The sequence below is a fragment of the Pectinophora gossypiella genome, chromosome 5 (genome assembly GCF_024362695.1).
Source record: "Pectinophora gossypiella chromosome 5, ilPecGoss1.1, whole genome shotgun sequence".
In the NCBI taxonomy this organism is placed as follows: Eukaryota; Metazoa; Arthropoda; class Insecta; order Lepidoptera; family Gelechiidae; genus Pectinophora; species Pectinophora gossypiella.
The window spans coordinates 17,429,547-17,443,376 of record NC_065408.1 but is presented as its reverse complement, the minus strand read 5'-3'; the positions used below and the strand labels follow the sequence as shown (position 1 = coordinate 17,443,376).

General features: G+C 36.4%; 1 protein-coding gene across 3 annotated transcripts in view; it reads right to left on the bottom strand.

Annotated features, from left to right (window-relative positions):
- The window catches only part of LOC126367196 (netrin receptor UNC5B-like), a 195,949-nt gene that overhangs the window by 7,696 nt on the left and 174,423 nt on the right, over positions 1-13,830 (bottom strand). For all 3 annotated transcript variants that reach the window (XM_050010616.1, XM_050010615.1, XM_050010618.1), the window contains one exon: positions 9,127-9,282. In XM_050010616.1, the coding sequence (XP_049866573.1) occupies positions 9,127-9,282 (156 nt within the window). The remainder of the gene's footprint in view (positions 1-9,126; positions 9,283-13,830) is intronic.

The following is a 13,830-nucleotide window of genomic DNA, read 5'->3' as shown; positions in this document are numbered from 1 at the left end:
GTAACAAAAACACTTTGAAACACAGATTAAAATTACCAGCCAAAACATGGTTGAATGTCGTTAAAATTATAACTCTTGACAGTTTTATGCATATTAATAAAAATAATTATTACTCATTGTGAATAATTTCAAACTGTCAGGGCGCAATGTGTGCAGGCCAGAGGGAACAAACTTGCGAACATGGGGTCGAGTTTGATAAGGATCTCTTTGCACCTGCCCCTGACGATATGAGGGCCAAATTCGCAGTTAATTTAAAAGCTCTCAAACATTTTGCTAATGGTTCCACTCAAACCGTTATACTAATTGAAAATATCAATACGAAAGTTCAAAACGAACAATAATGACCACATTCAATTACTAATATCGAATTTTAGATGGATATTTATGAAGATTTTATTACACTCAACTGCAGAAGCGGCATACCCAAAGAACGCTAAGTACCTAAAATAATTAAGTTTAAAACTTCAAAGGTCGATGAAATTAAATTTTCAAATTCTCAGTCGATTTCGTGTGGCGCTCAATTTGCATAATTCAAAAAATTTGGTAAATTATCTCGTTTAAAATATTTAATATTCAAATAAAAAGTAATTTATATGACGACTGAAGCAGTTTGTAATAAGCGTAGAATTCATTTAATATTTACATTTGAATAATTTGAAATAGTGGAAGCTCAGGCGGATATACAGTAATGCCACAGTCATGGCAATACGACTATCAAAAAAAAAAAAAATGTAAAGAAGAAGCAAGAAATTCAAAGTTGAATTAAGAGATAACACTGCGGCGCGGCAGTAGGTTGCGTCATTTATTACTCTGTACGTATTTGTGTACGTATACTAGCTGTTAAGTAGCTTCTTGCTTTGTCTTCCTTATTCTAAGATCTAAGATTTTCATTTCTTTTTTATTATTATTATTTACTGTTTTCCACTGCGCATATGGATTAACATAACTCTGGTCTGTACATTACTCCAACGCTTTGCCAGACTCACTGACCCCTAAGATACAGGTTTTTACCTAGTTTAGGGGACAGCGAATCAAATACTTGTATTTTAAGTACAACCATTGTAATTTTCATTGTAACAATTATTTTTTGGAAATAAACTTATTATTATTATTATTATTAGATATCCTTCATATTAAAGACACATATTAAGTCTTTGGAAAATACATTATAATACCATTATTACCATGATTAATGATGAATAAAAACTTGGATATATTTACCCTAGTTTACTTTGCTTATCAATTCCGGGCATATAACTAATATTAAAAGAGGATGCAAGCTGTCTTTTTTAAACCAGGTGGGTTTATTTAAAATATTAAAGTACCTATTTTACCTATAGGAAATTGTGAAATCAATATAAGCGATTAATATACATTAGAACAGATCAATATTGGTTAAAATGAACATAATGGAAATATGGTTTGAATTACTGCTAATTTAGATTCAATGCCGATAGGAGAAGGTAATTGTTATACATGCCACGTTTGACCTATAACTGGGGCGTACTGGGCCATACCTTCAAATTGTGCCGAGTACTCAACGGAGAGAAATAAATATAATATTTACGATAAATATTGATACACTTGAAGTAAATTATTGTATGTAAACAGTTGTAAGTAATATTTTTCTGATAAAAAAATCTCAAAACTATGGAGTCCCGCACTGGAAGGCGTGTATGGGGTCGAAGCCAACACGTAGAGATCCCTTTATTATTATCAGGTATTACTTTTTTGATTTCTGAATTTTCTCCATTAGTAACACAGGAGAAATGTTGTTCTATGTTTATCCTGCAGGAGATATTGAATTCATGAATGAAACAGTTTAAAAAAAAAATATTTAAGACTCGGGTTTATAGATTCAAGATGAAAAGCACGTAATAAACTGCGTAGAATGATTATTAAACTTGAATATGGCCCTCACGATGTTATCGACGAGGAAGATTAGAAATATGGTATAGGCACGACACCTAAACACATGCTCGTAAATGCGTACGCAGCTTTGTACGCAATGGCGCAACGCTGCAGTAAACGGCGCAGTATCAATAAATCTCCCACATAAACAACCTCAGGTCTCACTTTATGCCGATGTTTGAATTCCAATAAATCATATAACATCCGCTACTTCATACCGAAACCACATTTAGAAAATTAATTTCAGTTTAAACGCTTATCCGATTAATGTCGAAATTTGTACGCTGTGTAAACATTTGTCAGTGCCAGTCGTATATTCGTGTCCAATGCAGAGATTGGAGATAGGAAATCCAATCGAAATTTACAAACCCTTGTCGCTTTGCCCATAACGTGGTAGGGGGCTTGCGGAATTAAATTCTCTTCGATGTATATTTGGTGGAATCCGCTCCTTGGGCATGTTGTATGTAAGGTCTATTGTTCATTGTTTTGTTTCGGGATGTGTGGATGCAGTTTGCAGCCGCCCGCTGCGTTCGCTCGCCGAGATCACTACAAATCATTTACGGGCCCACCTCCAGCAATGATTGCTTGGCATATAAATCGATTTGTTTATTTGTTTGTTTATGCGTGAATCACAATATTAATGTGATGAGGCTTTCACTTTATGAAAAGTATTCGTTTATGCCCGAGGCGCAGAAACCCGAGTAAGACTGTCAATAAAAACCTGATACTATTGTCGAAAGCATTAATATTTTTAGCAACATAAATACTGAAAACAAAGTAGTGATAAGTATCGTTATGAATACAATGGTCATTTAGTGAATATAAAAGTACAAAACCGATACAGAAACTAGTTCTTTGTTAGCACTAGTTACAAAGAAACGGGCCAAAGAAAGCAGTGTTAATAAAACTCATTTGGGGTACAATAAACGGTGAATTCACACTCCGTACGGATGTTTAGGCAACAAAAGATGAAAAACCGCTATAAAATTTCGCCATTTCCCCCTTTGTATGTGGCAATTAGGCTAATGAAGCGGCGGCGTGCGAATGAATGGCCCTACGCTCTTTCAACCTTTCATGTGGGCAATTCACTGATAGTCCTCATTCTAACTCGAATTACTTGAATAGATAAGGTGGAGTAAACGGACTCAATTATATTAATATGCTTAATGGTATTAAATTAAGAGATACAACAAAGTTTGTTTGGATGTTGAATTTAGTTGCAAGGGTCTGGTTGTCCGAATGTTTGTGCATGACGCTTTTGGTCTGTGATTATGATTAACGTCTCGAGTTTTACTTCATTATAAATGATCTTGTTTGTATCTCTAGAGATATGTATGTTTTAAGGTTTACTCATCTCAGTGGCATTTGAAAAGTTTGCAACTTGTCACGCGGGAAATTTGGGAGGTTTCGATTTGCGAAATCTCTTGCTTTTACGTTGAAGGAAAGAAATTTGAATAATCTTTAAACTCCTTGTTTCAATCGCCACAATTGATAGTGGGAGAGGAAGCCTTTGTCCAGCAGTGGGATCATATATAGCTAAACACGATTAAGATTAAATACTATGAGGAAATTATATACGGTAAATATTATGTAAACATATTTTGAAACTATTAAGCATTATATCCAGTTGTACCTCTATTAACAAATAATATATCGCGTCCATGCCAATTTGTTTTATAGGAAAATAACCCACAATTCCGTGAAGAATGCCAACATCAATATTATCAAAACTATTCGAACCTATTTCCTCTAAGTGAACATAGACATAAAAGGCGATAACATAATATCAGTCATGTTTGCTCAATCGAAAACCACTCAAACCCAAAAAGTTGAAGAAAAATGAACAGCAATTTATAACAATCAATCTGGAAGAAAAGATAAACAGAACCAATTTCTACGCAAATATGTCAGAGATTGCAGATTTATTTAATGTGAAAACCGAAGGCGTTTGTGTGGAAGGTAAATAAATATACAAGCCTCGGGGTTATTTATCAAAACATATGATAAACAGTAAAGGAAATTGAATCCAAGTCAACAGGGCCAACGTTTGATTTATTGCTATTATAAACAAAATGCTGCACTGATAATTTTCCATTTGCTATATTGGATAAGGGTGCCTTTGCCTTAGGATAGAGAGTACGATTAAAATTGGCTTTGGCAAAGTTTTTTAAACTGAAGCTTTATATTTAGATTTATTCGTTTATTTTTATATTTCTTTTACTTACCGTCTTTTTGGCGTCGTCTTTATTTGAAAAATCTTAACACATTTGTCCACTAATTTTGCATACAACATCCTAAAATGAACCTATTTAAATTAAAACAAATGCACAATTTTCAAAAGCTACTCAGTGCACCGGTCGTTTTAAAACGCGACTCACCGTCATAAAAACGCGACCACTTCACTGCACTCCATGAATATTAAACTAAATGAAATGCAATTAAAACTCAGAAAGGAGAATGGACAATGAGAGGACTTTGCCGTAGATAGGAATGCCGAGTCAACATTTTGTGAGACCACCATAAAATTTTAGGCTCCCTTCTAAATATAGACGATATGATACGACGCAGATGGTCACGGCACCCGATTTTAGTATCTCTCGAGACTTTTTAACGTATCCGCTTTACATTGACCTGTGAAAATCCTTTAAGGTACTTGGATTTTTATTGGATCTTTTAAGAAGATATGCGCGTGGGAGGTCTGGTTAAGTTGGTAGGTCATAGTTACGCCCGATAGCCTGTTATAGGCGACCAGCATTTCATAGTTATGAGCGAAGGAAAAGGAAGTGTATTTTTAGCCGTATGGCATCTGGTTGGAGTCGGTGGGCCTTTCATAGAATTGACTTAATTAACGTGTCCCTGGAGGATGAGTTTCATAAATTTGTAACCTATGGCGTGCTTTTAGTTTGTTTGCGTTGAGTGTAAAGTTTTAGCGCGCTTGCGTGTTTAAGGATGTTTTACATTAATGTACATAACTTGTGGGTAAACAGCAGCAATATTTGCATGCTTAATTTGAGAAGCTTGTGTGTTCGTGATTATGGCTGACGTATTAATTAAAAATGGCCAGGTTTTAATGAAGAGTTACAACCATGCAGTAACATAAACACTTAAAGGAACAAATGCTAATCAAAATAGTTTATAATAGGAGAATTTCACTTATTCTTTTGCGGGAAATATAAATGTGTGCACGGTTTTCTTGTGTTAATTGAATGTTACTCAGGTTTTCAACAATAAACTGAATATAAACATAAACTAACGACTATAAATTATTCCGAATGGGGTAGTCAGCAGTACAGTCACCGCATGGTGTACTAAGAATTCGGTTTTACGGAGCTTAGTTATATAGGTAAACTACTTCAAAATTATAATCACTTTTTACCGACTTCAAAAAAGGAGGAGGTTCTCAATTCGACCGTATATTTTTTTTTTTTTTTTTTTTTTTTTTTTTTTTTTTATGTTTGTTCGGGCATATCTTCGTCGTATATGAACCGATTTTGATAATTCTTTTTTTGTTTGAAAGGAGATATACCCAAGGGGGTCCCATGTCAAGGAAGTCAGGATCTGATGATGGAAGACCAGAGAAATCGAGGGGAATTTTCAAAAATCGTAGGAGCGACTAGTGCGTTTGTAAAGTCATATTGATCGGATCGATCTTTAGGCTTCGGGAAAACTTCCCGGCCTTCGAAAACTGGTCAGCATCAGGGAGATACCCTATGGCCTGGCAAAACTATACAACCTGGAGCAATTTTTCTTTCACGAAACGTATTTAAATCTTGATCAAATCCAATCGCCGGTGCAAAAAAACAAAATGGCGGAAAAAAAAGATGGCCGCCATACAAAATTTTGTCGATTTTGGAAGAAGCCCGTTTGGGTAAAAATAATGTATGGGGCGCTTACTCAAAACGTCATGTAGAGTACGGAAATACTTTCTGATCACCAAAAACTGCTCCGCATCAGAGAGATACTCTACGGCCTGGCAAAACTATCGCACGTGAACCAATATTTCTTTCAGAGCACTTATTTAAATCTTGGTCAAATTCCATAGCGCGTAAAAAAAAAACAAAATGGCGGAAAAACAAGATGGCCGCCATACACAATTTTGTTTTTTCAGAAAATGTCTCGGGATATAAAATATATATCGGGGTTGTGGTCGGATCGTCATGTTAAGTATGGAAATACTTCCCGATTTTCGAAAACTGCTCCGCATCAGGGTGACACCCTACGGCCTGGCGAAACTATCACACCTGAACCAATTTTTCTTTCACGAAACCTATTTAAATCTTGGTCGAATTTAATGGCCGGTGAAGAAAATACAAAATGGCGAAAAAACAAGATGGCCGCCATACAAAATTTTGTTTTTCCAGAAAATGTCTTGGGGGTAAAAATGATGTATAGGCGTGTGATCGGAACGTCATCTTTGAAAACTGCTCCCAATCAGGGAGACATCCTACGGCCTGGCAAACCTATTGCACCTGGATTTTGTTTGTTTCCACGACACCCATTTTAATCTTGGTCAAATTCTGTCGCCGGTGAAAAAGAACAAAGTGGCGGAAAAACAAGATGGCCGCCATACGAAGAGGGACAGTTTCGAATAAACAGGACACGCGAGCTGCTTTAGCAGCGAGCGAACCACGCGAAATCTACTGTATCTATATGTATGCGTGAGTGTGTATGATAGCAGCTTCCACTGACAACCACATGTGTGTATGTACACATACACATGTGTGTGTGTGTGTGCGTGTGTGTGTGCGCGCGTGTGTGTGTGTGTGTGTGTGTGTGTGTGTGTGTGTGTGTGTGTGTGTGTGTGTGTGTGTGTGTGTGTGTGTGTGCGTGTGTCTGTGTGTGTGCGTGTGTACGTGCGCGTGTGCTCGTGTGCGTTAGCGCGTGTGTGAGTGTGTGTGTGTAAACATGTTCATCAATAATAATTGTGATCACTACTAATAATATATTATATTATTATATATGAATATAAATCAGAAAATCTGTCTGTCTGCATCCTTGCTCGGTCTAACCATCACTTAAAATCATAAAATAAAATAAAATTTTTAACAAAAAAAAAACCGACTTCAAACGCAAAACTAAAAAGCAATAAATAAATTTACTTCGCACAAAGTAATTAGTACGTATTTTCAATTAGTTAATTATTTTATAATTCTGAAGTCGGTGCCAAGTAAATGCTACAACAACCCTACTACAATATCAAATTACTATGTACACACAATATTGTTTAATACCTATATCAAAGCAATTACAAAACAATGTCAAACAAAAAATTACAAAACAATCAGTATTGAAAAATATATGAATCGGTACTTCGTTGTAGCATTTCCTTGGCACCGGCTTCAGATTTATAAAATAATTAACTAATTGAAAATACGTACTAATTACTTTGTGCGAAGTAAATTTATTTATTGCTTTTTAGTTTTGCGTTTGAAGTCGGTTTTTTTTTTGTTAAAAATTTTGGTTGGATCGAAATCTACAGTCATATGTATTTGAATTGATGAATTTGAGTCACTGTGGTTGAATTGGTTCTGTGTGTCACCAGATTTCTTCTCAAACAGCGAGTGCAGGATCGATCCCCGGTGCAGGACTTACACCAATAAGTCTTCTTCTTTGCGAGTCGATGGCGATCGAAACTAATTTTTTGCTGACCAATAATTGGCCACGCTTACGGCATTGTCAGTGGCTTCGTACAGGTCTTTAATAGTGCAGGTGTTAGGGCACTTAGGACAGCACAAAAGGTGAGCCATAGGTTGTGGTGATACTCCACACTCGCAATCAACCAACCAACAAGCAATAAGTTGTTTATTTATTTTAAGTACAGTTTTTATTAACACAAATGACTTGACCACTGTAGACATCAATACGGCTGGCCACCTATCACGTGGATCTAACGGAAAGCTTAGCGAGTATTTACTTTATCATGCGATTAATGTACCTCTGACTATCCTAATTAGAAACATAGTCGTGAGTTTGTGTAATCTTTTTCTATCGTATGCGTTGTGAGGTGGAGTACCAACCTCATCAACCCTGATGTCAGGGTTACTATTGAGCCGCGAAAGGCCCCTGACATGGCTCATGTAACGACTACTTACTTAGTTTGTGTAATGTTATACTCGTAAATAATGTATTGCCGAATGACAAATTTTGATGTAAATCTCTCTCAATTACTTATCTACTTGAATTTACAACTTCCTCTATTCAAAGCAACTAACTAAAGCCTCCAAGATTCGGGTCTAATGCGGCCGCGCTGTTTGTTACGACGGTCTAAGATTTTCCGACTAGACCACACTAATCAGGCTACTATTCAGTTGTATTCAATTTCGAGAGGACAGCGAAAGATTTATCGAATCGAATATGTCTCAGTAGTTCTGAATAGGGCCTTTCAAGCCTACACCGGCCTTCGGAGTTGTCGAAATGCGTTAGGTTTCGGCACAGAGCATTGAAACTAATTACAATTGGTCACATTTATAGGAGGATGTCGAAATAATCACTTCTCATGTTGTCCGATTTATAGTTCGAAGTGACTTAGATTCTGATAATATTATGTTGTGTAAAAATAATGTGACACAATTATGCTCCTAAAGATTTTGTGTGACATTTATTGAATTCTTGTAGTAGGCAAAGCCTTTTAAGTTTCTAACACGGTGTTTAATGAAGAAATTAATTGTTTTAGACGAGAGTGTCTCTGAACTATGTCGATTCCATGCTCTGTATTTATAGGAAATGTTTGGGGCAATATCGTTCGGTGTCTGGGAGTTTATTGAGAATAAACATGTTCCGTGAGGTTTATTGGATCTGATTCAAGGGCTCACGTTTCGTGCGAAAGTGGAGTGTTACAATGTAAGTTAGAAGAAAAATACTGAATTTTCGGCGACTGAAATGTCGAGAATTCTGTGAGTTTTGTTAATACTACTGCTAACGGCAACAGCGACATCGAAATCGGTTTCATTTCAACTAATTGCTACTAACCTAACCTAAGCATTTGGAAAGTAGAAAATATTTACTTTAAAAAAATGTGACAATATGCGGATAAAGTTGTAGATAGTTTTAAATCTTTTTTTTTACTTAAAATATCCACCACCACCAACCCCAACGCTCCTTATTTGTCCGATAAAGTAGTTAATGTCAACCCAGGCAATCCCACAATAAGTCACGACAAAAAAAATACCTACATAGTAATTGAATTAGTTAATGTGAAACATTGAATATCCGTACCTCCCCTCACGCCGCAGTAGTCTCCTACGCAGTCGGCGTGCTGCGTGTGCGCACCGAGACATGACGTGTCGCCGGAACAGGATCGTCTTCTACTCTGCCTGCAGTCTGCTCCACACACCGTCCACTCCGACCAGGTGCCCCAACGGCCCGGGAGAGCTGGAAGATAGGAACATTTTAATGTGTTGATCATGATGATGATGCTAATGATGAAGATGAAGAAGATTGTTTTAAGTTTACGCGGTTATTATCATAATTAAAACACATAATAACGGGTTCTTACCGCGTTTAAAATAGGGAGTCTCATATCCTTCTTTTAAACGCGGTAAGAACCCATTATTATGTGTTTTAATGATGAAAAAGATAATGATGAAGATAACTGACTTTGTGAATTTGTGATTCCTTTAAAAGGCTCTCTCTCTCTGTCTAAATATACTTATTATTAAGTTGGTATTTTGTATTACCAATAAATCAGCTGTCCAAGTTACCTAAGTATATTGTAAAATTTTGTTCTTTTGACTGAAAACCGGTGTCAGCTGATTCGATTTACCAGATGTATGAGATCATACATTATAAACTGTTACGTAATGGTTATAACTGGTATCATGAGAAACTTTATATGGTTGCTGATAAGGTTATATTTACTTTTTAAGTGGTGAATATTATTAAATATATTCTCAATGTTAATAACCTTGAATGATGGGATGAGAGTCATCTTAAGAGGCTTGGGACAACGGTATTTAAATACAATAATACTTCAACAGTTCCCACAACATCAGTGTTCATTCACAATGGGTTTTCCAACAATTTCGCATACAGTCTGCAAATTGCTAAATTACGTACAACCATTCGCAAGGGTTATGTGGAACTTTGACTCTTAAGATATGTGAAGAATTCTGTTTTTGCTTGCAAGATAAATGTTTTTACAACTGTGCTTGTCAGTATTTTTGTGAAGTAACATCGTAAAAGTAAACTAGCGACTGAATTCAAAGATATAACAGATTTGAAATTATTTAAATTCAACGAGCTCATAACAGATATAAATTAGGTCGCTGTTATCGGATACGATTATAAGAACTTTAGAAAAAACAAAAATATTTTTGAAATATTACAATATGATTACAAATATTCAAATCGAGAAACTGTTTCTGTTTGCAATACTTATTTGTACAAATTTATACGCCCATGAGTAATTTCGTACCTTCGCAATCACACGTCAAAAGCATAAAATGAATATTTATCTCTATATCAGAATTCAATATTCACAAAACACGACAGGCACTTAAGGCGAATACCATAATAAATCCTTTTAATCCGCCACTTAGCCAATCCAACCACCAATTATCTCATAATTCAGCATTATTAATCGCATTTCTAATAACACCGACTGGGCCTTAACTTATGCTGTGTCGCCCTATAAATTGAAATTAAAATAAACGCAAGATACCCGTAACTGCCCTTACATGCGAGTGGGGAATAAATCACAAGTTTTTTACAAAAGAAATAATAGAGCGTCGGTGTGTTCATACTGCGTCGAGTGTGGAACAAAAAACAGACGACAGCGGAGAAGATAATTCTTACAAAAGCAACTAAGTCCTTATTTAGGAGTCGATGTGATGTCATATCGACTAAACAGACATAAAACACATATATGAGCAAAACCAAAGTTATCAGCACTCAACTTGCTGCCACACTTACTATTAAAATCTTAGGGCCATAACTGGCAACGATTGCCAAACATTTCAAACTGTCTGAACGACGCTTTGGCAACGAAGCTATTTCAATTTACTTGGCGACGTTGACTGCGACGTAGCCTTGGCTTCTCGTTGAGGTATGGCTCTTAATATTGATGTATCTGACAACGCGGACGAAGATGTGACATATTTAGGAAGTTGGGTAGACCATTATGTTAGAGAGGATACCATTTACGACATGTTGGAGATGGAGCTTTCTATTAGATATATTTACTTATTGTGTGACATACCATGCCCTGTCATGAAAAATGTGCATCACTGCGCGACAATAATGTCATATATCGTCTGAAACAGACGCATAAGACGAATATTATGACGATGATATGTGACATTCAATAACAAAGTATCCAAAACAACAAACATACAAACGTGTTATTCAAATTAAAACATTGCATCCTCGTTACATCCATGGTCACTTTAATTAAAACTTTCTATTTTATTTTTACCTATCGGTATTCTGTTTTAATAACCACATCCTTATTAACCGCCCCTACATCAATCAGTTATCTTATTTCATATTACAATCTCTTAATCATACTAATTGGCAGACAATTATCTACGTCCATAGTTTTTCTAATTACTTCTTCCTGTTTAAGTTAATACAAACATTATGAGGCAGGTGGTTTGCTTGCTTGTTTCACTTGCGTATTATCCTATTACCTTATTCTCCTTTTTATTTTCTTACAGACCCTTTCAGGCACAACAAAAACAAAACGATAGGGTCTGTGATGTGAAACTCATATGTAACTTTCATACTTGTACACCATCATAGTATGCAAATAAAAAATATTGAACATTATCACATTGTATTTACATGAAAGAAGTTTTACTAAATGTCAAATAATATTAAAGTGACACTATTCAGAAAATGAGGAGCTCGGCGGCGCAGCGGTAAACGCGCTCGGTCTGCGATTGTTGAAGTTAAGCAACTTTCGCAAAGGCCGGCCATAGGATGGGTGACCACAAAAAAAAAGTTTTCATCTCGAGCTCCTCCGTGCTTCGGAAGGCACGTTAAGCCGTTGGTCCCGGCTGCATTAGCAGTCGTTAATAACCACCAATCCGCACTGGGCCCGTGTGGTGGTTTAAGGCCCGATCTCCCTATCTATCCATAGGAAAGGCCCGTGCCCCAGCAGTGGGGACGTTAATGGGCTGGTGATGATGATTCAGAAAGTAATAAGTAGTGCACATTTGTGCATTCGATATGACTGTGTAAAAGTCTTCTGCTTTCTCATGACTTGGGCCACACACGCCCCATGTGTGGGTGTCCTATACATTAACTGCACCAGTGTGTAGCGTTTCTTATTAATTAATGTGCATACGCATAAATCACTCGCGGTTCGTTAGAGGAACAAGGACTTTCACATTTTCAAACATTTTTTTTGGGTTCCGTGACTAAACTTGAAGTCTCCTGTGGTGGGCTGAGTTTTGTAATATTTTTTGGACAAGTTTTAGAATGGTTAGATTTTATAATTGGACTGATGGACTTTCCAGGCATCGTTCCTTAAAACAATTTAGATGCCGCTGTACAGATTGTCCTTCGTTTAACCTTCTAATTTCAAGGACGACAAACATAATATGCATCTTTTATCTTTATTTGTGGGTATAAATAATAGCCCTTGAAGGTGGGTACTTATTTCATTATGCGATGGATGTACCTCTGAGTACCCCATTGGGATAAAGTCGTGAGCTTCATCATTATCAGCCGTACGACGCCCACTGCTGGGCATAGGCCTCCCCCAAGGATCTCCACGACGATCCGTCCTTATGTTACATTTTTAAATAAGTATTAGCAAAGGTTCAGGCTATGTCTTTGGTCCGTGTTTTGTTTTTAAATATACTTTCTGTCCTTTATTTCCATCGGCAATTTTTAAATATTTTTAAACTTACAACCTTTATTACATTTCCGAAGCTTGTCTTAACAGCTACTAAAAGCCACATACATACGGAACCGTTAATACCCAACTCCCAAACACCCACTTTTAAAGTGCCTAAATAAATTGTCCATAATTGCGTCTTCTGTCACGATGGACCAGAATTTTTTGAAGATATTCTCGCTTTGAACGGGAGTCGTTCCGAAGATACTTCTCAAGATAAACTGGCTAAATTATATTACCATAATGTTTCCTCCTCTTTAAGCTGTATTACAACCGTTTATTTGGGAATTTAACAAAATATATGATCACATGTGAATAAAGACGAAACAATGTGAGTGCTGTGACCTTTTGGGTTTTAAAAGCTCTGCAGAAAGATTGTTTGACGTGATGAATATTTATTATTATGATAAACGTAAAATATGAACAAGATAATGAGACGCGCATAAAGCCATAGCAAGTATAATATTATTATAGTTTCTTTTGAAGATTCACGCACTTTATATATAGACTATAAATAATAATCATAAGGTAAGGTAAGGTAGGTGCTAATAAGGTCATTGTTTTTTACTTTATTTACATACATACATACATACATAAACTCACGCCCGTAATCCCTAATGGGGTGGGCAGAGCCACAAGTAATCAAAGACATCTTGCGGCCACTGTTGATACGAAGTCCTAAGATGGATTATGATGAACCTTATGGTGATAAGGGATCAGCCTATCGCCCATAACATTAGCCCGTCATTTAGAGGACACAATCCCTATGTCGGATTTTACGACATGCCCGGGGAAGACAAGCAACGTGTTCTATGTTTTTTATTTGCTCCCAGAACAGCATAGAAGCACAGTTTTACTTTATTTAATATTTAGATAATCACCTATCGACCCGTCAAAAATAGTTTACTATACACGGTGTTAGTGACATCGTAACGAAAACTTTGAGGGATGATTCAAACAATAATTCTGAGTTGATATCAAGTGGAACTTTCCGTCGTAAAAGTATGGAAGTTAATTTTCCGACAGGAAATTCCGCTTGATATCAACTCAGAATCATCCGCCTCAGTATTTGTTAGGAA